Consider the following 26,529-nt stretch of genomic DNA (forward strand, 5'->3'; position numbering starts at 1 on the left):
CATCCAAATATCGCGATGTTTCATGCGTGTATAAAAGCCAACGAGACTTCCGCTCTGCCTTCTTCCTATTCAAACAATCACGTAAGTACATCTCATGTCGGACATTACAACACAAATATCCTTACTAATCTTGGCCATCCTTCGCTAAATTGTATCCCCAAGTGCTGTGATGGAGCACGGAATAACATTATGTAGCGAAACTGACGACATTATTGTCCCCAGTTGTTATATTTAGTAGCTAAAGTAATGTTTTTTCAGTAGCCATAATGGCGACGATGGCGGTGTGCTTTGAATATGGCAAACATGAACGGAACGGAATTTTCACTACAGAAAAGTGAATTAACACTTCTTGGTTTGTTTGACAGCAAATGGCGGACGACGCCGGTGGTAGAGGAGGTTTTCGCGGAGGTTTCGGTCAGGGCGGCCGGGGTCGGGGCCGTGGACGCGGCAGAGGCCGTGGGAGAGGCCGCGGGGCCCGGGGCGGCAAATCCGAGGACAAGGAAGTGAGTTCCCGCCCCTTATTTACTTCTGTCTACTTTGACTTATACCCAAAATGCGCACTTTTAAAAAAATATTCACCCCTTTTGTAGTGGGTCCCTGTAACCAAGCTGGGCCGCCTGGTTAAGGACATGAAGATCAAGTCCCTGGAGGAGATCTATCTCTACTCTCTGCCTATCAAGGTAGGTTTATTATTAAATGGGCTTTTTAGTATGTAATGCAGGGGTGCCCACACTTTTTCTGCAGGGGATCTACCTCATTTATATATATCATTTATATTTATTTATTTATGAAAGAGACATTTTTGTAAACAAGTTAAATGTGTTTAATGATAATACAAGCATGTGTAACACATATAGATGTCTTTCTTTCACAAAGACAAGAATATAAGTTGGTGTATTACCTGATTCTGATGACTTGCATTGATTGGAATCAGACAGTAATGATGATAACGCCCACATTTTCAAATGGAGGAGAAAAAAAGTTGTCCTTTCTGTACAATACCACATGAAAGTGGTTGGTTTTTGGCATCTAATTCATCCAGCTTCCATACACTTAACAAGAAAAACATTGGCGGCAAATTCCGTAGCTTGCTTGATTGACATTCACGGCACCCGAGGGTCTTGTGAGATGACACTGGCTGCTGCCAGTTCATTATTATGAAAAAATGACACAGAGGAAGGCGAGAAAAACTTTTTATTTCAACAGACTTTCGCGCCGTCCCTTCCGTCAAAACTCTAAAGGCCGACTGCACATTTCCTATCTTCACAATAAAAGCCCTGCTTCATGCTGCCTGCGCTAACAAAATAAGAGTCTCGGAAAGCTGGCGTGCACAAGTGATGTGCACGCCAGCTTTCTGAGGGATCGCTTGTGCACGCCAGTTTTCCCAGACTCTGTATTTAGTTAGCGCAGGCAGCATGAAGCAGGGCTTTTATTGTGAAGATAGGAAATGTGCAGTCGGCCTTTAGAGTTTTGACGGAAGGTACGGCGCGAGAGTCTGTTGAAATAAAAAGTGTTTCTCGCCTTCCTCTCTGTCATATTTTCATAATAATGATCTTGCAGCAGCCAGCGTCATCTCACAAGACCCTCCGGTACCGTGAATGTCATTTAAGTGACGTCTTGGTGAAGATTGATGATCACTCATTTTTAGGTCTATTTTTTTTAAAAGCCTGGCTGGAGATCGACTGACACACCCCCCGCGGTCGACTGGTAGCTCGCGATCGACGTAATTGGCACCCCTGATGTAATCAGTGTAACAAATCATTAATCTATTTAATAAATGGTGTCTAGCTGGGCTGGGCGATATGGCCTTTTTTAATGTTTATTTTTAGGCCATGTAGCGATAAAGCAGTGGTTCTCAACCTTTTTTCAGTGATGTACCCCCTGTGAACATTTTTTTAATTCAAGTGACCCCAAATCAGAGCAAAGCATTTTTGGCTGAATAAAAGAGATAAATAAGTAAAATACAGCACTATTTCATCAGTTTCTGATTTATTAAATTGTATAACAGTGCAAAATATTGCCCATTTGTAGTGATCTTTCTTGATTTATTTGGAAAAAAAGATTAAAAAAATAACTTTAATCTTGTTGAAAAATAAGAATTTATTCAATTATTGATTTCTACACATATAAGTAATTATCAACTTAAAGTGCCCTCTTTGGGGAATGTAATAGAGATCCATCTGGATTCATGAACTTAATTCCAAACATTTCGCCACAAAAAAATATTCTTTAAAGGGGAACATTATCAGCAGACCTATGTAAGCGTCAATATATACCTTGATGGTGCAGAAAAAAGACCATGTATTTTTTAACCGATTTCCAAACTCTAAATGGGTGAATTTTGGCAAATTAAACGCCTTTCTGTTTATCGGTCTTTTAGCGATGACGTCACCGAGGTAACACACCCACCATTTTCATTTTCACATTACAAACACCGGGTCTCAGCTCTGTTATTTTCTGTTTTTTTGACTTTTTTGGAACCTTGGAGACATCATGCCTCGTCGGTGTGTTGTCGGAGGGTGTAACAACACTAACAGGGAGGGATTCAAGTTGCACCACTGGCCCGAAGATGCAAAAGTGTCTGCCGCCAGACCCCCATTGAATGTGCCAGAGTGTCTCCACATTTGACCGGCGATGCTAAGACAGACATGGCACAGAGATGTATGGATAACCTGCAGATGCAGTTGCAACCATTAAGTCAACAACATCACAAAGGTGAGTTTTGTTGATGTTGTTGACTTATGTGCTAATCAGACATATTTGGTCAAGACATGACTGCCAGCTAATCGATACTAACATGCAACGCTAATTGATGCTAATATGCTATTTATGCTAGCTGTATGTACATTTGAAACTAGACACCCACATTTAATGCGAAACAAACACTTACCAATCGACTGATTTAAGTTGCTCCAGTGTCACAAGATGCAAAAGTCCTGATCGTTTGGTCCGCACATTTTACCGGCGATGCTAATAAGGCAGCCATGCTATGGGCCACTTCATTAGGTACACCCATGGCCGAATAGCGTCAATAGCTAATTGCTCAATAGCTTCAGTTTCTTCTTCAATTTCGTTTTCGCTATCTGCCTCCATACTCCGACCATCTGTTTCAATACATGCGTAATCTGTTGAATCGTTTAAGCCGCTGAAATCCGAGCTAATGTCGCTATATCTTGCTGTGGTAACCGCCATGTTGTTTGTATTGGCAGCACTGTATGACATCACAGGGAAATGGATAGTGGTTTCGAAGATAGCGAAAATAAGGCACTTTAAAGCTTTAATTAGGCATATTCTGGGACTGGTAAAATTTTGAAAAAAACTTCAAAAAATACAACAAGCCACTGGGAACTGATTTTTATTGTTTGTAACCCTTTTGAAATTGTGATAATGTTCCTCTTTAACATCAATATTTATGGAACGATGTTCACAACAAATCTAGCTGTCAACACTGAATATTGCATTGTTTCACTTCTTTTCACAGTTTATGAACTTACATTCAAATTTTGTTGAAGTATTATTCAATAAATATATTTATAAAGGATTTTTGAATTGTTGCTATATTTAGAATATTTAAAAAAAATCTCACGTACCCCTTGGCATACCTTCAAGTACCCCCATTCGAGAACCACTGCGATACACCACATATATCTCGATATTTTTGCCTTAGCCTTGAATGAACACTTGATGCATAAAATCACAGCAATATGATGATTGTCTACATTAAAATATTCTTGTTCATACTGCATTGATTTATCCTACTTTTAAACTTTCATGCAACCGAAAGTGGCACAAACATTCGTGTCATTTCTGAAACAAAGTGCAAGATTGTCAGACATTTTAAAACAAGCTATTAGTGCAGTTTTGTGCATGATGTCACTAAGATGGCAAATCAAAACACTAAATTAAAGTGCACTTTTTGTACAGAACGCCACTACAGTAGTTTAAAACAAAGTGCACTTTTGTGCATGATGTCACACAAGATATTTCAAAAACTGTCAAATAAAAATGACCTGCATAATAGGAAATCAAATAATGTATGTCCTTCACTGTGTGGTAGGTCCCTGCGGATGTTATTAAATTCTGTTGACTATTTTTTCATACGGTGTTGATGTGGAAATGTTTTCCTCGGCATTTTGATGGTGTAGGCCAGTGGTTCTCAAATGGGGGTAAGTGTACCCCTGGGGGTACTTGAAGGTATGCCAAGGGGTACGTGAGATTTTTTAAAAATAGCAACAATTCAAAAATCCTTAATAAATATATTTATTGAATAATACTTTAACAAAATATGAATCTAAGTTCATAAACGGTAAAAAGAAATGCAACAATGCAATATTCAGTGTTGACAGCTAGATTTTTTTGTGGCAATGTTACATAAATATTGATGTTAAAGATTTATTTATTTTTGTGAAGAAATGTTTAGAAGTAAGTTGATGAATCCAGATGGATCTCTATTACAATCCCCAAAGAGGGCACTTTAAGTTGATGATTACTGCTATGTGGAGAAATCTTTATAATAGAATCACTTGTTTATTTTTCAACCAGTTTTTAGTTAATTTATATCTTTTTTTCCAAATAGCTCAAGAAAGACCACTAAGAATGAGCAATATTTTCCACTGTTATACAATTTAATAAATCAGAAACTGATGACATAGTGCTGTATTTTACTTCTTCATCTCTTTTTTTCAACCAAAAATGATTTGCTCTGATTAGGGGATACTTGAATTAAAAATATCTTCACAGAGGCTACATCATTGAAAAAAGGTTGAGAACCACTGGTGTAGGCGCCAAATGGAAAAGTTGACATATTACCATGAATTGACTTACATGGACCCCAACTTAAACAAGTTGAAAAACTAATTCGGGACGGCAGAGTGGCCGTGCGCAACCCGAGGGTCCTTGGTTCAATCCCCACCTAGTACCAACCTTGTCACATGCGTTGTTGCAAGGCACTTCACCCTTGCTCCTGATGGGTGCTGGTTAGCGCCTTGCATGGCAGCTCCCTCCATCAGTGTGTGAATGTGATAGTGTCAAAGCACTTTGATTACTTTGAAGGTAGAAAAGCGCTATACGAGTAAAACCCATTTATCATTTATTTATTTACCATTTAGTGGTCAATTGTACAGAATATATACTGTACTGTGCAATCTACTAATAAAAGTTTCAATCAAACAAAAATCAGAGATGCGGAGTAAGCACTCTTCATTTTCTAGCAGGTGACTTTTCAAATGATGCTACATATTAGCAGTGCTGCTACTTTTGGTAGCAACGCTTTAGCACCACACTTGACAAATTACATTTGTCTGTTCAACATATTCCCACTTGAAGCCAAACCACCGCCAGACGATGGACACCCACTGCTGTTTTTCTTGGGAATTAATTCTTCTTTCATTCGCACCTTCTTTCTCTCGTATTACCACTCGCACGGCTCCGCCTGAGGGATCGAAAGTCTGTATTCTCATCGCTTACGTGCAGCTAACGCTACCCATGCTGCTACGTCTGCTCCGCGAGGGCGTATGACGTTGTATGTACCGTATTTTTCAAACTATAAGTCAGTTTATTTTCATAGTTTGGTGCGACATATACTCCTGATCAACTTGTGTGAAATTATTAACACCTTACTGTAAAATATTAAATATTATTTATCTCATTCGCGGAAGAGACAAAGAAAATATCAGCAATCGTCTCACACACACGACAACCAATAAGATTTCGGCGGGGGAGGGTCATGGCAGAAGTGCATTTTGGGTCATGGGATGCTAACTGCTATATGCTACTGCCATAGCTATTAAAATGGATCATTTCATTGTTGGCGGTAACTTATAAAAACTGAGAAGGGCTGAACAAAAATGGCGTTGAAAAGGAGATCATGTAGTGGATTACAAGCAGGACGTAGTGAAATATGCAGCAGAAAACGACAAGTGGAAGTGGCGCATACCTTTGGAGTTGGCAGAGTTGTTTAGAAGCGACATCCAGGAATAAGATTTCATGGGATTGATGGATTAGGAGTGAGAGATAGTTTGGTAAAGGTATAGCATGTTTTATATGTTATAGTTATTTGAATGACTCTTACCATAATATGTTAGGTTAACATAGCAGTTGCTTATTTATGCCTCATATAACCTACACTTATTCAGCCTGTTCTTCACTATTCTTTACTTTAAATTGCCTTTCAAATTTCTATTCTTGGTGTTGGATTTTATCAAATAAATTTCCCCCCAAAATGCGACTTATATTCAGTGCGTTGTATGTTTTTTTCACTTCTTTATTATGCATTTTTGGTCGGTGTGACGTATACTTCGGAGCGACTTATAGTCCGAAAAATACGGTGAGAAGGTGCGCTTGTGGTCTGTGAGGAGACACAAGAAGAGCCTGTAGTGTAATTCCCGCTGCTAAAAGTAACTGCGTGAGAACGTATACTCAAATATCACGATGTAGTCATTTTCTATATCGCACAGACACACCCACGATATATCGTGTATATAGTTCCTATAGTTCATGCCTACCTTCGTTCCAACATGCGTCCCTTCTTGTGTTCGTTCTTGCATTCATCCCTACAATTCTTTCTGCGTTTGTTCCAGCGTTCTTTCCTACATTTGTTCCTACGTACGTGTGAAGTGAATTATATTTATATAGCACTTTTCTCCAGCGACTCAAAAGTGCTTTCACACAGAGAAACCAGATATCTAAGTTACATTTAAAGCAGTGTGGGTGGCACTGGGAGCAGGTGGGTAAAGGGTCTTGCCCAAGGACACAACGGCAGGATGGCGGAAGCAGGAATTGAACCTGGAACCGTCAAGTTTTTGGCACGCCCACTCTACCAACCGAGCTATGCCGCCCCTGATCATGTTTTGGCTATGTTGGGGTTCCTAATGTTAAGATTTATTTTCCTTTTTATTCGAAACTAATACCGTGAACTTGTTTTTTTTACATTCTAGGAGTCTGAAATCATTGACTTCTTCCTTGGTTCTTCTCTGAAAGATGAGGTTTTGAAGATCATGCCTGTCCAGAAGCAGACCAGGGCTGGTCAGCGCACCAGATTCAAGGTGGGTTCCTCAGTCATTTTTGCCACAGTGCCGGTCCAGATGTTAAGTCTGCTGGTCTTTGCAGGCCTTTGTTGCCATTGGCGACTACAACGGCCATGTTGGTCTGGGAGTGAAATGCTCCAAGGAGGTGGCCACCGCCATCCGCGGCGCCATCATTTTGGCCAAGCTGTCCATCGTCCCTGTGAGGAGAGGTTACTGGGGTAACAAGATCGGCAAGCCCCACACCGTACCCTGCAAGGTGACCGGTCACTGCGGGTCGGTCCTGGTGCGTCTCATCCCTGCTCCGCGTGGTACCGGCATCGTGTCGGCTCCCGTGCCCAAGAAGCTGCTCATGATGGCCGGTATTGACGACTGCTACACCTCTGCAAGAGGCTGCACTGCCACGCTTGGCAACTTTGGTAATTGTCTTGTTTTACTGAATCTTCATGCTTCTCCTAGCTCTGCTCAGCTTCACCTACCATGCTGTGGTGTTGCTGACTTTTGTCTGGAGGGATAGAAACGAGTGTTGAAATGCATGGTGGAAAGACCCTTGGTCTCTATTCCCTTTTTAACAATGCTCTACACTTCTAAATGTTTTGTGTTTGACCATGTTTGAAACTTATTATTCCTCCCTTTTCCAGCCAAGGCCACCTTTGATGCCATCTCTAAGACTTACAGCTACCTGACCCCTGATCTCTGGAAGGAGACCATTTTCACCAAGTCTCCCTACCAGGTATGAATGCACAAGCCATTCAGTCTTTGCTGATTGTAACATCTCTAACGCTTTTTTTGTTTTCAGGAGTACACTGACCATCTGGCCAAGACACACACCAGAGTGTCCGTGCAGAGAGGCCAGGCTGTCCAGGCCGCAGCCACCTAGACTTTTGTACGGTGGAACTGTTGAAATAAACGTTCTGGGAGTAAAATTACTGTTATGTCTTTGATGAGCAATCACACCACTTGTGTGTAGACCAGGGGTCACCAACGCGGGCACCAGGTCGCCCGTAAGGACCAGATGAGTCGCCTGCTGGCCTGTTCTAAAAATAGCACAAATAACCAGTGAGCTGCCTCTATTTTTTAAATTGTATTTATTTACTAGCAAGCTGGTTCACTTTGCTGGACATTTTTAATTCTAAGAGAGACAAAACTCAAATAGAATTTGAAAATCCAAGAAAATATTTTAAAGACTTGCTCTTCACTTGTTTAAATAAATTCATTTATTTTTTTTACTTTGCTTTTTATAACTTTCAGAAAGACAATTTTAGAGAAAAAATACAACCTTAAAAATTATTGTAGGATTTTTAAACACATATACCTTTTTACCTTTTAAATTCCTTCCTCTTCTTTCCTGACAATTTGAATCAATGTTCAGGTCTTTTTTTTTTTTATTGTAAAGAATAATAAATTTTAGTTTAATACTTCTTTTTAGCTTCTGTTTTTTCTATGAAGAATATTTGTGGAATATTTCTTAAACTTATGATTAAAATTCAAAAAAAATATTCTGACAAATTAGGAAGTCTGTAGAATCAAATTTAAATCTGATTTCAAAGTCTTGAATTTCTTTTAAAAAATGTGTTCTGGAAAATCTAGAAGAAATAATTTGGTTTTTTTAGAAATATAGCTTGGTCCAATTATATATTCTAACAAAGTGCAGATTGGATTTTAACCTTTTTAAAACATGTCAACAAAATTCTAAAATGAATCTTAATCAGAAAAAATGACTAATGATGGTCCATAAATTATTTTTTAAATTTTGTCAAAAAGATTTGAATTAGCAAGTTTTTCTCTTCATTTTTTTCTGTTGAATTTTGAATTTTAAAGAGTCGAAATTGAAGAAACTGTTTCAAAATCTAATTTTCATTTCTTTAGTCTTTTCTCCTATTTTAAACCGTTCACTTGTTTTTTTAATTATTTATCCTCTGCAAAAAACCTTCAGTAAAAGGAAATAAAATATACAATGGAATGACAAACAGAAATACCCATTTTTAAAAAAATAAATATATAGATTTATTTATTAAAGGTGAATTGAGCAAATTGGCTATTTCTGGCAATTTATTGAAGTGTGTATCAAACTGGTAGCCCTTGGCATGAATCAGTACCCAAGAAGTAGGTCTTGCTTTCAAAAAGGTTGGTGACCCCTGATGTAGAAGAAAATACAAGTTTGATAACTCCGGCTCTCGATAAACCACCACAATCTCAGTTCTCAAATTACAAGTATAATATAAAATAGGCTTCACGGTGGCAGAGGGGTTAGTGTGTCTGCCTCACAATACGAAGTTCCTGCAGTCCTGGGTTCAAATCCAGGCTCGGGATCTTTCTGTGTGGAGTTTGCATGTTCTCCCCGTGAATGCGTGGGTTCCCTCCGGGTACTCCGGCTTCCTCCCACTTCCAAAGACATGCACCTGGGGATAGGCCCCTCCCACCTCCAAAGACATGCACCTGGGGATAGGTTGATTGGCAACACTAAATGGTCCCTAGTGTGTGAATGTTGTCTGTCTATCTGCGATGAGGTGGCGACTTGTCCAGGGTGTACCCCGCCTTCCGCCCGATTGTAGCTGAGATAGGCGCCAGCGACCCCGAAAGGGAATAAGCGGTAGAAAATGGATGGATGGATATGATAAAATCCCACCTGTTGCTTCTAAACATCTTGCAGTGACGACTATGACTGGTTTGATACGGATTAGATATCACTTCAGGGTGTCTGGTCAGGACAGCAATTATTCGTTCAGGTGAGTGCAGGAGAAATAATAGATTGTCCAAGTTCAAATTTGCAAGTTCAATTGTATATTGAAGACATGCATGAGTTGTTTGCGTGTGTGTGTGTGCTTTCCTATACAAACAAATACAATCCTTATAATTAAAGTGACCACAATGCAATGAAATATAGGCACAGAGCTGTTAAATATACATTACTTAGCTGTGTATACACAGTTTACATAAATGCACAGAATTTGAACAACCAAGCCCTAAGTAATTATTAATAGAATGTAAATAGCATCACAATTAAATTGTCAATTGGGGCAAACAAACATTCAATGCTCCAAACAGGCCCCAATCAGAGTATGATATTTAACTAGCAGTTAGCTTGTGAACCTGATGTCCATTAGCCACTAGACCAGTAGTTCTTCGCCTTGTTGGAGGTACCGAACCCTTCATTAGTAAAAAAGGATATTTTTTTCTTCAAATTCAAGACAAACTTAGATGTTTTTGGTAACACTTCAGTATTGGGAACATATTCTAAGTAACAAAGACTTAAATTTTGTCATGATCTGTGGTTTGGATCATGTTTTTGGACTCTTAGTTCCTGTTTGCGCTCCCTTGTTTTGTTTGGTTACCATGCCGACTTATGATTTTCACCTGCCTCTGGTGTTTGGACCGCGCACCAGTTTCTAATCAAAACCCTTATTTAAGCCTGTCTTTGCCAGTCAGTCGGCCTGGCGTCATTGTTTTCGATACCACAGGTCATGTTGCTTGATTCATGTCCACGTAAGTCTTGTTTATTTCTCGCCACAGTTTTGTGTTTGTTCGAAGCCATAGTTTGTTTCATGCCACAGTTTTGTGTTTGTTCCCCGCTATTGTTTGTTTACCTCATGAAAAGATTTCTTGAGTTATGTTTCTACCTGCAAGCCTTGTCCGGGATAGTCTGTTTGCATCCCGGGAGAACAAACCTCACGGTAAGCTGCGACCCCTCCGTCATGACAGAATGATCATATGTCGGCATGGTAACCAAACAAAACAAGGAAGCGCAAACAGGAACTAAAGTCCAAAAAATAACAAAAACATAATCCAGACCACAGATCATGACCAATTTAGAGTTATTTGGACTCTAGGGGAACTTTCTAAGTAATAAAGACTTAATTTAGAGTTGTTTGGTTAGGCTTATAACCAGGCCAGGCTGAGTAGGCATTAATAAGTACTTAATGACTAGTTAAGAGCTAATATGTTACTAATTTGCATGTTAATAAGCAACTAATTAATGGTGAATATGTTCCCCATACTAAAGTGTTTTTTTTTACTGGTGCACAAAATGAATCGTGCATGAACATCACTTTGTTCAAACAACACAACCAACACAGTGCATAAACTCACAACAAATTACAAACCTGCAAATCAGTCAGCTGTTGGTGTGTCCGTAATTCGCCAAGAGGGAGAAGTTAGTATTTCCACGAAGAGTCGGGTGTGTTTTGACCACCGAACCCCTGAGGCCGACTCACCGAGCCCCTAGGGTTCGATCGAACCCAGGTTAAGAACCACTGCTTTAGACTACAATAAAACTGACTGAATGAGTTGCAATATAGTTTTAAGCACACAGGTGATATTAAAGTGGATATAAAGTAACTCACTTGGTATTAACGCACACTGCCAATTAAACGACAGCAAAGTTCACTTAACTTTCAGAGCTTGCTGATGCGTTCAAGCCCCCTCTAGTGTCGTAAAAGTGAGCTACACTCAAGCAACCCAATGACAAAAATAAACAAGCGTTTCAGAAACTTTTGTACACCTCTTAAAGTTAATTTCGAGCTGTCATTTAAAGGCCTACTGAAATTAGATGTTCTTATGTGAATATTTACACATTTTTATCATGCTGTAAGTATATATGTCATGTAGTAACATTCATAATAGGATGTAATATTTACATATTTTGATCATGCTGTAAGTATATATGTGGTATCTAGTAACATTCATAATAACATTACATGTATATATTTTTATCATGCTGTAAGTTCATATGTAGTATCTAGTAACATTCATAACATGTAATATTTACATATTTTAATCATCCTGTAAGTATATATGTAATGTAGTAACATTCATAATCACATGTAATATTTACATATTTTTATCATGCTGTAGGTTTATATGTAGTATCTATTACCATTCATAATAGGATCTAATATTTACATATTTTTATCATGCTGTAAGTATATATGTGGTATGTAGTAACATTCATAATAACATGACATATTTACATATTTTTATCATGCTGTAAGCTTATATCTAGTATCTATTAACATTCATATGTGAATATTTACATATTTTCATCATCCTGTAAGTATATATGTAATGTAACATAATCACATGTAATATTTACATATTTTTATCATGCTGTAGGTTTATATGTAGTATCTATTACCATTCATAATAACATGTGAATAGTTACACATTTTTATCATGCTGCAAGTATGTCATGTAGTAACATTCATAATAGGATGTAGTATTTACATTTTTTTTATCATGCTGTAAGTATATATGTGGTATCTAGTACATTCATAATAGGATGTAATATTTATATATTTTTATCATGCAGTAAGTATATATGTAGTATCTAGTAACATTCATAGTAGGATGTAATATTTACATATTTTTATCATGCTGTAAGTATATATGTGGTATCTAGTAACATTCATAATAGGATGTAATATTTACATATTTTTTATCATGCTGTAAGTTTATATCTAGTATCTATTAACATAATCACATGTAATATTTACATATTTTCATCATCCTGTAAGTACATATGTAATGTAGTAACATTCATAATATGTAATATTTACATATTTTCATCATATGCTAAGTTGAACAGGCTTAGTGCCTTTTCTGTTCTGTCAGTTCCAAAAGAACCACAAATATGATTCATAACACTTTATTTTACAAATATTACACAGGATAGATGAGGGTGATTAAGCATTTTGCTTTTGAGCTGCAATCATCCTCTCTTTTTGCTTCATGAGACATTTCCTCCCACTGGCATAAGCTCCAAGATCCCCATCTGGGCCAAAAAGGAAAAAAAACAGACATGAAAAAGGTACGTACTACACTGTCTTTCAACCTTTTTGAGCCAAGGCACATTTTTTCATTGAAAACCTCCAGGAGGACACTCCCATCCTCGTCACCGTTGTTGTGAGCCAAACTTGTCACTTTTTTAGCAATCTAAGCTTCATACACCAAAAGAAAGATTATTGTCTGTCTGCCTTTTATTCCCGCTTTTATTTTTTCCACTTCCTGATGTCCAACACATGTCATCACATCCTGTGTCCCCCTTACTGAGGAACCAATACATGACAGAAAAAATGTTATAAACCAAATTTAACAGCCTATTTTGACAATATGAAGTCTTTCTCATCAGATACCTGATGCAATTGTTCGGTATGACTTCAAAACATAACCATGGTTAATTCTCTTGTCTCTAAATGGGTTTACAAAGCAATTAGCTACCTGCTGCCACCTACTGGTACAGAAGAGCATTACATGGTTACTCTGCTGATCTCCAGACAGCAAATACACTACAATATGGAAGTAGAACTGTTTTACATCAACTTATATATATATATATATGTACTGTATATATTAATACAAGTGTGATATACAAATAAAAACGCATTTGTAAATATATTTTTGTGATTTGAAAATATATATATAAATAAAACGTATAAATATAAAAATGTATGGCGCTAATTAATTTAAAACCTCTTCTCACTCCAGCGCTTACCAAAGGCATGCGGTAAATTTAGGCCTGCGCTTGTAAATTTGAGTGTGATGTAAGGATACCATTATCTAAAGGACATTTAATAAAAAAAACGATATTATGGTCTTTACTTATAAATGAAGTCCATGCCAGCTCCTTCTGATCAAAAGCATCGATAACTTGTTTATAGAAGTCTTCCTTATCTTTCTTCAGTTTTAAAAGTCTCTCTGTCTCGATGGAGATCTTCCTTTATTACCTCCTGCTTCCATTGAAAGTCCAGTTTAGAAAACTGTTCTATTTTGTAATCCTCCATGTTAAAAGTGCAAGTGAGAGGAAAAAATAAAGGATCGCTGCTCACTCTTGCTGCTTGTTGTCACTTCTTCTGCAGCCGAGTAGTCGCAAGAAGGATCACTAGCGCCCTCTACCACCAGGAGGCGGGAGTCATTTAATGACTCATATTTGACACACGCAAATACGGTATATTAATAAAACATAGCTGCTTACTGTTCTTTTTAGCATATTCAATAGATTGGACTTTAAATCCTACTGAATAGCTCTTAATCTTCTTCCCTTTATGCGATTTCAAATGATTGAAATCAGCCTCCTCTATTTTGAAAACGATGACAGGTGAAGTGTCACTCGTGACGTGACGAATTTGACCCGGCGGAAATTCTAGACACGCGCTAATAAAAATAATATTTTGCAAAACGAGTTTGACCCGGCGGTAATGCTAAGCATGCGCTAATTATTTTGCGAAACGAGTTTCACCAGACAGTAATTCTAGCCAGGTGCATACTATATACCCGGCGGCAATTCAAGGAAATACAGTAGTCTTCAGCAAAGAAAGGGAATCCTGCGTAAATTAAAAGTGTTGAAACTCACAGCGTAACTCGTAGTTCTTGGCAACCTCCTCGAACTGTTGCATCTCCTTGGAACAGTTTTGATGGTAGTTGGGACCTTCTCTCTGTTGACAGGCACTGAGACGCTCCTGGATGACTTTTACGATCTCCTGGTCTACTTTACTGGGGTGGAGTGGAACACAGAACAACACGTGTCAACTGTGTGAAATGGTAGATGACTTTTTGTCCAATGCTCTAACAGCAGAGATGGGTAGAGTAGCCAAAAATTGTACACGAGCAAGAGTACCGTTACTTTTGATAACGTGACGCAAATAACAATAAAACATCCATCCATCCATTTTCCACCGCTTGTCCCTACTGTCACACCACGCCCTGACTTATTTAGTTTTTTTTGCTGTTTTCCTGTGTGTAGTGTTTTAGTTCTTGTCTTGCGCTCCTATTTTGGTGGCTTTTTCTCTTTTTTTTTGTATTTTCCTGTAGCAGTTTTATGTCTTCCTTGGAGCGATGCAGCGATATTTCCCGCATCTACTTTGTTTTAGCAAGCAAGAATATTTGAAATTGTTTTTGTCCTTCTTTGTGGGGACATTGTCGATTGTTGGGATGTACTTTGTGGACGCCGTCTTTGCTCCACAATAAGTCTTTGCGGTCGTCCAGCATTCTGTTTTTGTTTACTTCGTAGTCAGTTCAGTTTTAGTTTCGTAATGCATAGCCTTCCCTAAACTCCAATACCTTTTCTTAGGGGCACTCACAATTAGCTACCTGCTGCCCCAATATTTGTGATTTTGGCACCAGCCGTTTGGACTAGAGCTGACCAATGTAAGTCTATCAACACAAACTGATGAAGTCTACTCGGATGAGCGGCGAAATGTCCTCAAGACAAACCAAGCAGTCCAGATGCGAACAATTGTACGCCCTGAGATAACAAAGGAGTTGTAATATAGATATATATTAACAAGCTTATTGGTGTGTTTAGTGGGACAGGCACAAGTTGAGTTGGAGAAAATGCGGTTGTTTACAAATTAATTATTGTTTGTCTGCAGCCTGGTAGCAAATGTGTCACAGAGCGGTGGTTGGGGACCACTGCTTTCGAGGACCGATTGTAACAGTCAATATATTTTTTCACAATATTGTTAAACAATGGCCAAAGCATTTAATTGTTAGATTTTTTTTTTTACGTGCAAATTGTTATGATCCGTTTCCTGGATCATAGTTGTTTTTACGTTTATTTAGGTTTTGATTCACTTGTGGTTTAAGTTCTGTTTCAGCACCTCTGTTTTATATTTTTGGGTTGTCATGTGTTCTGATTGTTTTCACCTGCCTCTGATTAAAAAAATCAGTACCCATTACAACAAAGAAACACAAAACTGGGATGGTGAAACAGAACTTAAACCACAAGTGAATCAAAACCTAAATAAACGTAAACACACTATGACCCAGGCAACGGATCATAACACAAATTCTTGGATAACTTGCTTTGAAATCATAACTCAAGAGGTGATAAGCAGATATTTAAGATTTTTTTAAATTTTATTTTACAAACAAATCTTGCCTTACAGTAAATAACATTATAATATTCTTGCATGATCCGATATTAAAGGTTGAAAAGATGTTCCATTTCATGCATAAAATTGAATTAAATACATTTAGTAAGAAAGATCTTTATCTTTCTTACTAAATGTATTTATTTTCCACTTTGAAGGCTTTACGGTCCACACAAAATGACTACCCGCTGCCACCTACTGATATGGAAAAGTATTACATGGTTACTCTGCCGAGCTCTAGACCAGGGATCCCCAACCACCAGTGCCGCTCAGAGACATTAAATAATTTATAACCGAACGCATTTCCTCAAGTTTGGCCAGTCTCACCAGACACACCAATTCTTTTCTTCGTAGATGTATTACAAAACTCCTGATGCAAAGTCGCCACTTGCTATATTTGTTACATCTTTGTCACATGGGAAAATGCACTAAACATATGTAATGTAAAGGTGCCAAATCTTAGCCAAAAGCTAGGTTCCGTCTGCAGTCTGCGGCAGGTTGATGACCTAAGATCAGGGCGGATTAGGAACAAAGTGACTATAGTAGTTAAAGTGCGTAAGGCAGATGGAAAAGTCTTAAATTGTTGCATATAATTATTATACTGAGGGTAGAAAATACACTTTCTTCGTCCTAGTAAGCTAAAGTGCTAGTATTATTGCACATCGTCCTATTACACAAGTAGTTAGCAATAACATGTATTTATGCATGGGAAATATGACCAAAAAAAGCTTACATTAGTGTATCTATGTATGAAATTTTGCACAAAATATGAATACATCACATTTAGAATGGAAATAGTAACCCACAAAAATCTACTAAAACTAATGCCAAGTATTTCTACCTTTCTTATATATCCATGCTCTTGTCCTTAAATGTGATGTATCACCTATAACACATCAGACACTAAAGCCCACCAAAAAAAGCCTACTTTTTTGCAAAAAGAAAAGGCCAGGGTGGCTCCCACTATTTCCACTAACGAGTTTTTTCATGCACTTATCTGCCACACACAGAAGACCAGTAGGTGGAAAATAATTGCCTACATTAAACCGGTCCCTGGTGCATAAAAGGTTGGGGACCCCTGCTCTAAACAGCACCGACACTCAACTACAACACATCATTTGCAGACTATAACTACTGGTCTGCAAAAAAGTATTTTTTGCCCCAAATAGGTGAAATGAGATCATCTCCCACGGCACACCAGACTGTATCTCACAGCACACCCGTGTGCTGCGGCACAGTGGTTGGAAAACACTTGTACAAGCAACATAAGGGTTAACTAAAAGTGAGCACAAATTAAATAACTGAAAAAGACAGAATCTATGAGAATCATTTTATTATTAAGTTTAACTTTACGGGGAGAGAGGCTGACTTTTTTCCCCTGTCAGTAATTTTTGTTTCTGTGTTCTGGTCACTAAGATTTTTCCAGAAGTTTTTTATGTTAGATTTTAAAATGTCAATGTCAAATTCTTCAACAGGTGTACACTATTATTAGTCAACATCATCGCAAATTATTTCATTTTCAAAGGCTTTGTAAAAACTTTTTTTTCAACATCACTTAAAGGGGAACATTATCACCAGACCCATGTAAGCATCAATATATACCTTGATGTTGCAGAAAAAAGACCATTTGTTTTTTTTAATCGATTTCCGAACTCTAAAAGGGTGAATTTGGCGATTGAAACGCCTTTCAATTATTCGCTGTCGGCGCAATGACCTTTCACCCGTGACGTCACAACACGAAGCAATCCGCCATTTTCTCAAACACATTAAACACACCAAGTCAAATCAGCTCTGTTATTTTCCGTTTTTTCGACTGTTTTCCGCACCTTGGAGACATTATGCCTCGTCGGAGGGTGTAACAACACGACCAGGGACTGATTCAAGTTGCACCAGTGGTCAAAAGATGCGAAAGTCCCTTGTTTGTTCTGCACACTGTACCGACGACAGCTATGCTACGACAGAGATGGCAAGAATGTGTGGATATCCTGTGACACTCAAAGCAGATGCATTTCCAACGATAAAGTCAACGAAGTCACAAAAGTGAGTTTTGTTGTATGTTTAGTGTGCTAATCAGACATATTTGCTCACGGCATGACTGCAAGCTAATCGATGCTAACATGCTATTTAGGCTAGCTGTATGTACATATTGCATCATTATGCCTCATTTGTAGCTATATTTGCATCTAGCCTTTCCCTCCACCCACATTTAATGCCAAACAAACACATACCAATCGTTGGTTAGAAGGCGATCGGCTAATTCGTCCGCGCTTCCTCTCATGCCGCTGTCTGTCGTGATATGGCTCAAAAGCTTTTGTTTCTTCTTTAATTTTGTTTTCCGTACCTGCCTCCATACTCCAACCATCCGTTTCAATACATGCGTAATCTGTTGAATCGCTTACGGCGCTGAAATCCGAGTCTGAATCCGAGCTACTATGCTATACCTTTCTGTGCTATCCGCCATGTTTGTTTCTGTTGGCTTCACGCAGTGACGTCACAGGACAATAGACGGGTGGATATAGCGATGGTGTAAATCAGGCACTTTGAAGCCGTTTTTCGGGATATTGCGTGATGAGTAAAATTTTTAGAAAAACTTCGAAAAATAAAATAAGCCACTGGGAACTGATTTTCATTGGTTTTAACCCTTAAGAAATTGTGATAATGTTCCCCTTTAAATATCTTTAGCCCTAAGCAAAAATACCAAATTTGATTTTTTTTTATTGTTAACCCCTTTGAATGCCTATTTATCAACGATCAATCAGTATAAATGTACTTAACATTAGTTTTTTCTCTAATTCATACATGTCAACTTATCTGATCAAAATGCCTTCAAAACTGAAGTGAAGGTTTATTGAGAAATTTGAGGGATAAACTTTTTGTTACCCCGATCAAAATGTTGAGGATTTTTTATGTCCTGTTTGGCTTTGAAGATAATTAAAAAAATAATAGTTGGCAGCAAATTACTGGCTAATAGTTGCATTACTTGCAGCACAGTGGTACAACAGTTAAATAGATGGATAGATAGTACTTTATTGATTCCTTCAGGAAAATTAAAGTGAAAACTAGTGCGTCTGCCTCACAATACGAAGGTCCTGGGTTTGATCCTACGCTCGGGGTCTTCTTGTGTGGAGTTTGCATGTTCTCCCCGTGACTGCGTGGGTCCCTTCCGGGTACTCCAGCTTCCTCCCACTTCCAAATACATGCACCTGGGGATAGGTTGATTGGCAACACTAAATTGTCCCAAGTGTGTGAGTGTTGTCTATCTGTGTTGGCCCTGCGATGAGCTGGCGACTTGTCCAGGGTGTACCCCGCCTTTCGCCAGATTGTAGCTGAGATAGGCTCCAGCGCCCCCCCCGTGACCCCGAAGTGAATAAGCGGTAGGAAATGCATGGATGGATAGTTGCATTACTTTTACAGCGATATACTGGGAAATATATTTGCAGCAACTTGCTGTTACTGTGATAGTTAATTACAAATAAATTACAACTAAAATTGTTATTAAAAAGGTTTATCAGCCTTCAATGGTAGTCGTTGCAATCTGACCGCGGTGGGCGGCAGGAGGATGCTAAAATAAACAATTAAGACACAAAAACAATCATCGGCCCACAACACCTACATGAGCAGGAAGCCAGCTTCTTTGTGATCAATTCAGGTGTACCTAATAAAGTGTCCACTAAATGTCCACACAATGTCGCTGAGTATCATGGGAAAAAAAAATGCAATCTCACAAGTCTCTCTTCCACTGCATCTCAGCCTCATAGTAGCACAGGAAGTCTCCCTCAAAGCAGTCGATCAGCTCGGGAACACGGCGGAACTTCTCATGGTAGTAGACCAACTTGTTTTTAGCCCGAAGGCTTTCGACGGTGTCTAGGAAGTGAGGACATGACATTTTAAACAGTTGACAAATGCTAATAGTTGTATGCTAGCTGACCACCTACAATTTTAGACACATAGAATCATCATACTGCTGTGATTATATGTATCAAGTGTTAACTCAAGGCTAAGGCAAAATATCGAGATATATAGCGTGTATCGCGATATGGACTGAAAACGTTGAGATATTAAAAAAAGGCCATATCTCCCAGCCCTATAACAAAATGTAGGTTGGTTTATTTTGTACCCTTTGCATTCATATTTTACTGTTTGTTGCATTTTTGTTGCGTTTCACTTGATTGTAAAATATGTCTATCGGAAGGGGGCGCAACGCTCATATTTTGTCAATATTCAGTGTTTTATCCTTCGTAGACAAATGTAAAATTCCATTACGTTTTTTAAGGCGGTCTATCATAACGTTTTCAGCATTCAATTAGACATTATTGTGAGGTTAATAAATATATCTTGTAGGAGCCATTTTAGGCATCCTTATTTTTGTGTTGGCATTACTTTCTTTTGTCACTAGGTGGCGGGTTTTTTGATTGAGCAGTGCAGGGTTGAAGGCATATATAGGAGCACAGGTGAGCTGATTAGAAAGGACTCAGGAGTGGGAGCACAAACCATTCTTACCACAACAGCAGACAACAACAGGCAGGAAAGACAGGAGAACATATGGCACAATGTCACTACAATAATCCATGGTATGTTTCATTCACCCTGCAAGTTTATTAATAAATATGCATTAACCGGACTTTTGACTGGACCTCACTTCAATGCAATGTTTGCTGCTGCGTAGGATCACTCCCTCAAACCTGTTGAGTAGTGACAATAAATTAGAACATTTAAAGGTGAAGATTGCCACTACATATCTAAATGTGGCCCCCGAGTCAAAATAATAGCCCAGGCCTGGCCTCGTATAACAGCTTATATAGCAGGAACTTAAAGGCCTACTGAAAGCCACTACTAGCGACCACGCAGTCTGATAGTTTATATATCAATGATGAAATATTAACATTGCAACACATGCCATTGATACTTTTATTAGTAGATTGCACAGTACAGTACATATTTCGTACAATTGACCACTAAATGGTAACACCCCAATAAGTTTTTCAACTTGTTTAAGTCGGGGTCCACGTTAATCAATACGATCCGCTTTGGACTGGACTCTCGCGACTGTTGGATCCATTATGGATTGAACTTTCACAGTATCATGTTAGACCCGCTCGACAGCCATTGCTTTCCTCCTCTCCAAGGTTTCTCATAGTCATCATTGTCACCGACGTCCCACTGGGTGTGAGTTTTCCTTGCCCTTATGTGGGCCTACCGAGGATGTCGTAGTGGTTTGTGTTGTGGTTTGTGCAGCCCTTTGAGACACTAGTGATTTAGGGCTAGCCTTTAAATAGACTCCCTTTTTAGACCAGTTGATCTGCCGTTTCTCTTCTTTTTCTTCTATGTCCCACTCTCCTTTGTGGAGGGAGTCCGGTCCGATCCGGTGGCCATGTACTGCTCGCCTGTATATCGGCTGGGGACATCTCTGCGCTGCTGATCCGCCTCCGCTTGGGATGGTTTCCTACTGGCTCCGCTGTGAACGGGACTCTCGCTGCTGTGTTGGATCCGCTTTGGACTGGACTCTCGCGACTGTGTTGGATCCATTATGGACTGGACTCTCGCGACTGTGTTGGATCCATTATGGATTGATCTTTCACAGTATCATGTTCTCATATGTTCTCATAGTCATCAGTATCATGTTCTCATAGTCATCATTGTCACCGACGTCCCACTGGGTCATTATTGTCACCGACGTCCCACTGGGTGTGAGTTTTCCTTGCCCTTATGTGGGCCTACCGAGGATGTCGTAGTGGTTTGTGCAGCCCTTTGAGACACTAGTGATTTAGGGCTATATAAGTAAACATTGATTGATTGATTGATAAGTAAACATTGATTGATTGATTGATCTCACTAAAACACTAATAACACGATAAGCAGATAAGGGATTTTCCAGAATTATCCTAATAAATGTGACTAATAACATCAGAATCGCTCCCACTGCCCTCTTTTTTTCTTCTAGTCCTTCACTCTCACTATCCACATCCACAAATCTTTCATCTTCGCTCAAATTAATGGGGAAATAGTCTCTTTCTCGGTCCAAATCGCTCTCGCTGCTGGTGGCCATGATTGTAAACAAGGTTCAGATGTGAGGAGCTCCACAACCCGTGACGTCACGCGCACATCGTCTGCTACTTCCGGTACAGGCAGGGCTTTTATATTAGAGACCAAAAGTTGCGGACTTTATCGGCGACATTCTCTACTAAATCCTTTCAGCAAAAATATGGCAGTATCGCGAAATGATGAAGTATGACACATAGAATGGACCTGCTATCCCCGTTTAAATAAGAACATCTCATTTCAGTAGGACTTTAACATCAGAAATAGGTAAGCCCATACAAATAGGTCACACTACCGTGTGATTTGTAACTGTTATATTATTAGTAGACAAGCCTGAATCGTCATGTTTAATCGTATTTATTTCATAGGGTTGAATTTGTAACAGAAACCCCGGGAGTTGTTGTGCTAGCCGCTAGTTAGCATCTGTTAGCTTACCTCTGAATGTGGTGACGGGCAGGTCCACGGTGTAATAGAAGATTTTGGAAAAAATGAGCGCCGGGTTCGGCAGGGCTGTCTGTTTTTCCGCAGCCGGAGTTTGCCGAGGAGGCACCGGGTATGCCTCTTTGTCAAAACCTATCGGCATTATTGCTCGGTTGACGACAGAGAAATCCTACAGATCGACCTCGACGGTTCTCCTTCCGAGGTGGCGCATGCGCACTGAGGTCCTTGCAATGGCGACATAGAGGTCAGTGTAAACTTGTTTTGTTGTATACCTTTAAACTAGGGGGTCTCAAACTCAATTTACCTGGGGGCCACTGAATGCGGAGTCTGGAGAAAATATTTCTATAAGAAATATTTTTATTTTCAATCCATCCATCTTCCTCCGCTTAGCCGGGGTCAAGTCGCGGGGGCAGCAGCCTAAGCAGGGAAACCCAGACTTCCCTCTCCCCAGCCACTTGGTCCAGCTCTTCCCGGGGGATCCTGAGGCGTTCCCAGGCCAGCTGGGAGATAGTCTTCCCAACGTGACCTGGGTCTTCCCCGTGGCCTCCTACCGGTCGGACGTGCCCGAAACACCTCCCTAGGGAGGCGTTCGAGTGGCATCCTGAGCAGATGCCCGAACCCCCTCATCCGACTCCTCTCCATGTGGAGGAGCAGCGGCTTTACTTTGAGTTCCTCCTGGATGACAGAGCTTCTCACCCTATCTCCCTGACCACCTGAGGGCACCTCAGACTGAGGATGTTTTTAAAAAAGGCTTAAAGACCCATCTTTTTAAAAAAGCCTTTTTATAGACATGCATGCTGGTTCTAGCTATTGGGCTGTTTCTAGTTTTATATTTTATTTATTTTTATTATCTTTTTACTACGTATTTCCTTGAATTGCTGCAGGGCATATAGTAAGCGCCTGCCTTGAATTACTGCCTGGTCAAACTCACAACGTCACGAGTGACACTTCCCCTGTCATCATTTACAAAATGGAGGAGGCTGATTTCAATACCGGTAGTTGGAAATAGCATAAAGGGAAGAAGATTAAGAGCTATTCAGTAGGATTTAAGGTCCAAGCTTACATCACACTCAAATTTTTACTGCATACCTTTGGTAAGTGCCAGAGTGCACTGCAAAAACTGAAATCTAAGTAAGATGAAATATCTCAAATAAGGGTGATGTTTGCTTATTTTCTGTCTGGTAAGATAATTCTTCTCACTAAGCAGATTTTATGTTAGAGTCTTTTACTTGTTTTAAGGGTTTTGCTCCTAAATGATCTCAGTAAGATACTACAGCTTGTTTCCGACATTTTATGACCTATTTTGAGTAAAATATGCTTGAAACTATTTTTGTCCAAGTGTCCAAAACACACTCAGCAATGGTGCACAGGAAGGCGGGGAAGAAGAGGGGGAAAAGGCGGCCAAAATGTTCAAAAGTCCCAATTGTGTCCAAAATACCTCCCCGGGGTTCCAGTCCCACGAGTCCTGCCGCCGGCCACACAAGTCCTGGGTTACAAAAAATGTCCAAAACGCACCCAGCAAAGTCCCACGGGAAGTAGGGGGGAAAAATTAGAAAAAGTCGTCAAAAATTTTCTAAATACCTACCCAGGTTCGAGTCCCAACCGGGTTCGAGTTTGAGTTTGAGTGCACACTCGAACCCGGGTGGGACTTTTGAACATTTCACCGACTTTTCTCACTTTTCTCCCCACCTTCCCGTGGGACTTTGCTGGGCGCGTTTTGGACATCTCGGGCATCCCGGCCGGCGGCGGAACTTGTGGGACTCGAACCTGTGTAGGTATTTTGAACATTTTGGGGACTTTTCCTGACTTTTCCAACTTTCATCCCCTCTCCCCATGGGACTCGGCTGGGTGTGTTATGGACATTTAGGGCATCCTGGGACTTGCGTGGCCATACATAAGATTTTATACTTGTTTTAAGTGTTTAGATCCTAAATGATCTCAGTAAGATACTACAGCTTGTAGCTGAGATTTGATGACCTATATTGAGTAAAATATGCTTGAAAAGAGAATATCAAATGTTGCAAAGCTGTGTCATCAACACTCACAAGTATAAAACTACTTTTTAAAGTAAGAATTTCTTATTTTAAGAATGTAAAACAAAATCATGACTTTGACACAATTGTTTCTCATATTAAAACAGATGACAGCCAAATAGACTTTGCCGTTTTATTTTAATTGAAACAATAGAAAATACGTACTCGTCTACTGTAGTAGTACACTTGTTATTAGTGAGAACATACTTATTTTAAGGTATTTTTGGGTTCATTGAAGTGAGCTAATTTTACTTGTTTTGAAAAGTCTTGACAAGCCAAATTTTCTTGTTCTATTGGCAGATAATTTTGCTTAGTTTGGGGAGAGGGAAGTCTGGGTTTCCCTGCTTAGGCTGTTGCCCCCGCGACCCGACCTCGGATAAGCGGAAGGTAATGGATGGATGGATGGATAAGTAAAATACCCCTCATTTTTGTATTTTTTTTTCTTGTTTTAGAAAACTGACTTTTTGCAGTGATGAGAAGAGGTTTTAAAATAATTAGTGCATGCTTACTTTTACCGCATGCCTTTGGTAAGCGCAGGAGTGAGAAGAGGTTTTAAATTATTTAGCGCCCCAGCAGCAATTCAAGGAAATACGGTACTATTATTATTATTACTATTTTTTTACACTGTGACACTTTGAGGTTGTTTGCTCAACGTAAAGTGATTTTTAAAAAATAAAATCTATTATTATTATTATTATTATTATTAAGAGAGAGCGGAGGAAACTCATTTGGGCCGCTTGTACCCGTGATCTTATCCTTTCGGTCATGACCCAAAGCTCATGACCATAGGTGAGGATGGGAACGTAGATCGACCGGTAAATTGAGAGCTTTGCCTTCCGGCTCAGCTCCTTCTTCACCACAACGGATCGATACAACGTCCGCATTACTGAAGACGCCGCACCGATCCGCCTGTCGATCTCACGATCCACTCTTCCCTCACTCGTGAACAAGACTCCTAGGTACTTGAACTCCTCCACTTGGGGCAGGGTCTCCTCCCCAACAGGTGATGCCACTCCACCATTTTCCGGGCGAGAACTATAGAGTCGGACTTGGAGGTGCTGATTCTCGTACCAGTCACCACACACTGCGAAATAAAATCAAAATATAAATGAAGAAAATGAGAATTAAGTAATGTGAGGCAATGCAAATTAAACAATAATAAAAAAACATAACGGTTTGAATTGGTCCAGGTTATTGGGGACTGTTATTACTGACGGACAGGTGTCGTGGTGCGACTCCAGCCAGGCACGTAAAAAAAACCCTCATCTCCATGGCTACGTTTCTTTCGTTTTCACTCATTTGCCGCTTTTCCACTAATGCAGGGGTAGGCAACCTAGAACGTTGAAAGACCCTTTTTCGTCTCTGTCTGCACTGCAAAAACTGAAATCTAAGTAAGATTAAATACCTCAAATAAGGGGGATATTTGTTTATTTTCTGTCTGATAAGATAATTCTTCTCACTAAGCAGATTTTATGTTAGTGTTTTACTTGTTTCAAGGGTTTAGGTCCTAGAGCAGGGCTTCACGGTGGCAGAGGGGTTAGTGCATCTGCCTCACAATACCAAGGTCCTGAGTAGTCCTGGGTTCAATCTTGGGCTCGGGATCTTTCTGTGTGGAGTTTGCATGTTCTCCCCGTGACTGCGTGGGTTCCCTCAAGGTAATCCGGCTTCCTCTCTCTTCCAAAGACATGCACCTGGGGATAGGCTCCTCCCACTTCCAAAGACATGCACCTGGGGATAGGTTGATTGGCAACACTAAATTGGCCCTAGTGTGTGAATGTTGTCTGTCTATCTGTGTTGGCCCTGCGATGAGGTGGCGACTTGTCCAGGGTGTACGCCGCCTTCCGCCTGATTGTAGCTGAGATAGGCACCAGCGCCCCCCCCCCCGCTATCCCAAAGGGAATAAGCGGTAGAAAATGGATGAATGGATGGGTTTGAATAGGTCAAGGTTATCGGGGACTGTTAGCCAGGCGCGTAAGAAAACCCTCATCTCCATGGCAACGTTTCTGTCGCTTTCTCTCATTTGCCGCTTTTCCACTAAGGCAGTGGTAGGCAACCCAGAACGTTGAAAGAGCCTTTTTGAACCCAAATAACAAAAAAAATCGTCTCTGTCTGCACTGCAAAAACTGA

General features: G+C 39.7%; 2 protein-coding genes across 2 annotated transcripts; one reads left to right on the forward strand and one right to left on the reverse strand.

The window, feature by feature from the left end:
- On the forward strand, positions 1-7,948 carry rps2 (ribosomal protein S2). The gene is made up of 7 exons (XM_061885197.1): positions 1-81; positions 366-503; positions 591-680; positions 6,936-7,043; positions 7,108-7,441; positions 7,664-7,755; positions 7,822-7,948. Exons 1-7 carry the CDS (start codon positions 16-18, stop codon positions 7,900-7,902), a joined length of 909 nt encoding a protein of 302 aa, XP_061741181.1. The 5' UTR covers positions 1-15; the 3' UTR covers positions 7,903-7,948.
- A 4,704-nt stretch (positions 7,949-12,652) lies between these two features.
- ndufb10 (NADH:ubiquinone oxidoreductase subunit B10) lies at positions 12,653-22,596 on the reverse strand. The gene is made up of 4 exons (XM_061885182.1): positions 22,364-22,596; positions 19,615-19,753; positions 14,371-14,510; positions 12,653-12,792 (listed from the first exon to the last, which is right to left on the reverse strand). The coding sequence occupies exons 1-4, from the start codon at positions 22,509-22,511 to the stop codon at positions 12,704-12,706; spliced, it is 516 nt and encodes a 171-aa protein (XP_061741166.1). The 5' UTR covers positions 22,512-22,596; the 3' UTR covers positions 12,653-12,703.
- Positions 22,597-26,529: the final 3,933 nt, after the last annotated feature.

The sequence above is a fragment of the Nerophis ophidion genome, linkage group LG23 (assembly GCF_033978795.1).
Source record: "Nerophis ophidion isolate RoL-2023_Sa linkage group LG23, RoL_Noph_v1.0, whole genome shotgun sequence".
Classification (NCBI taxonomy): Eukaryota; Metazoa; Chordata; class Actinopteri; order Syngnathiformes; family Syngnathidae; genus Nerophis; species Nerophis ophidion.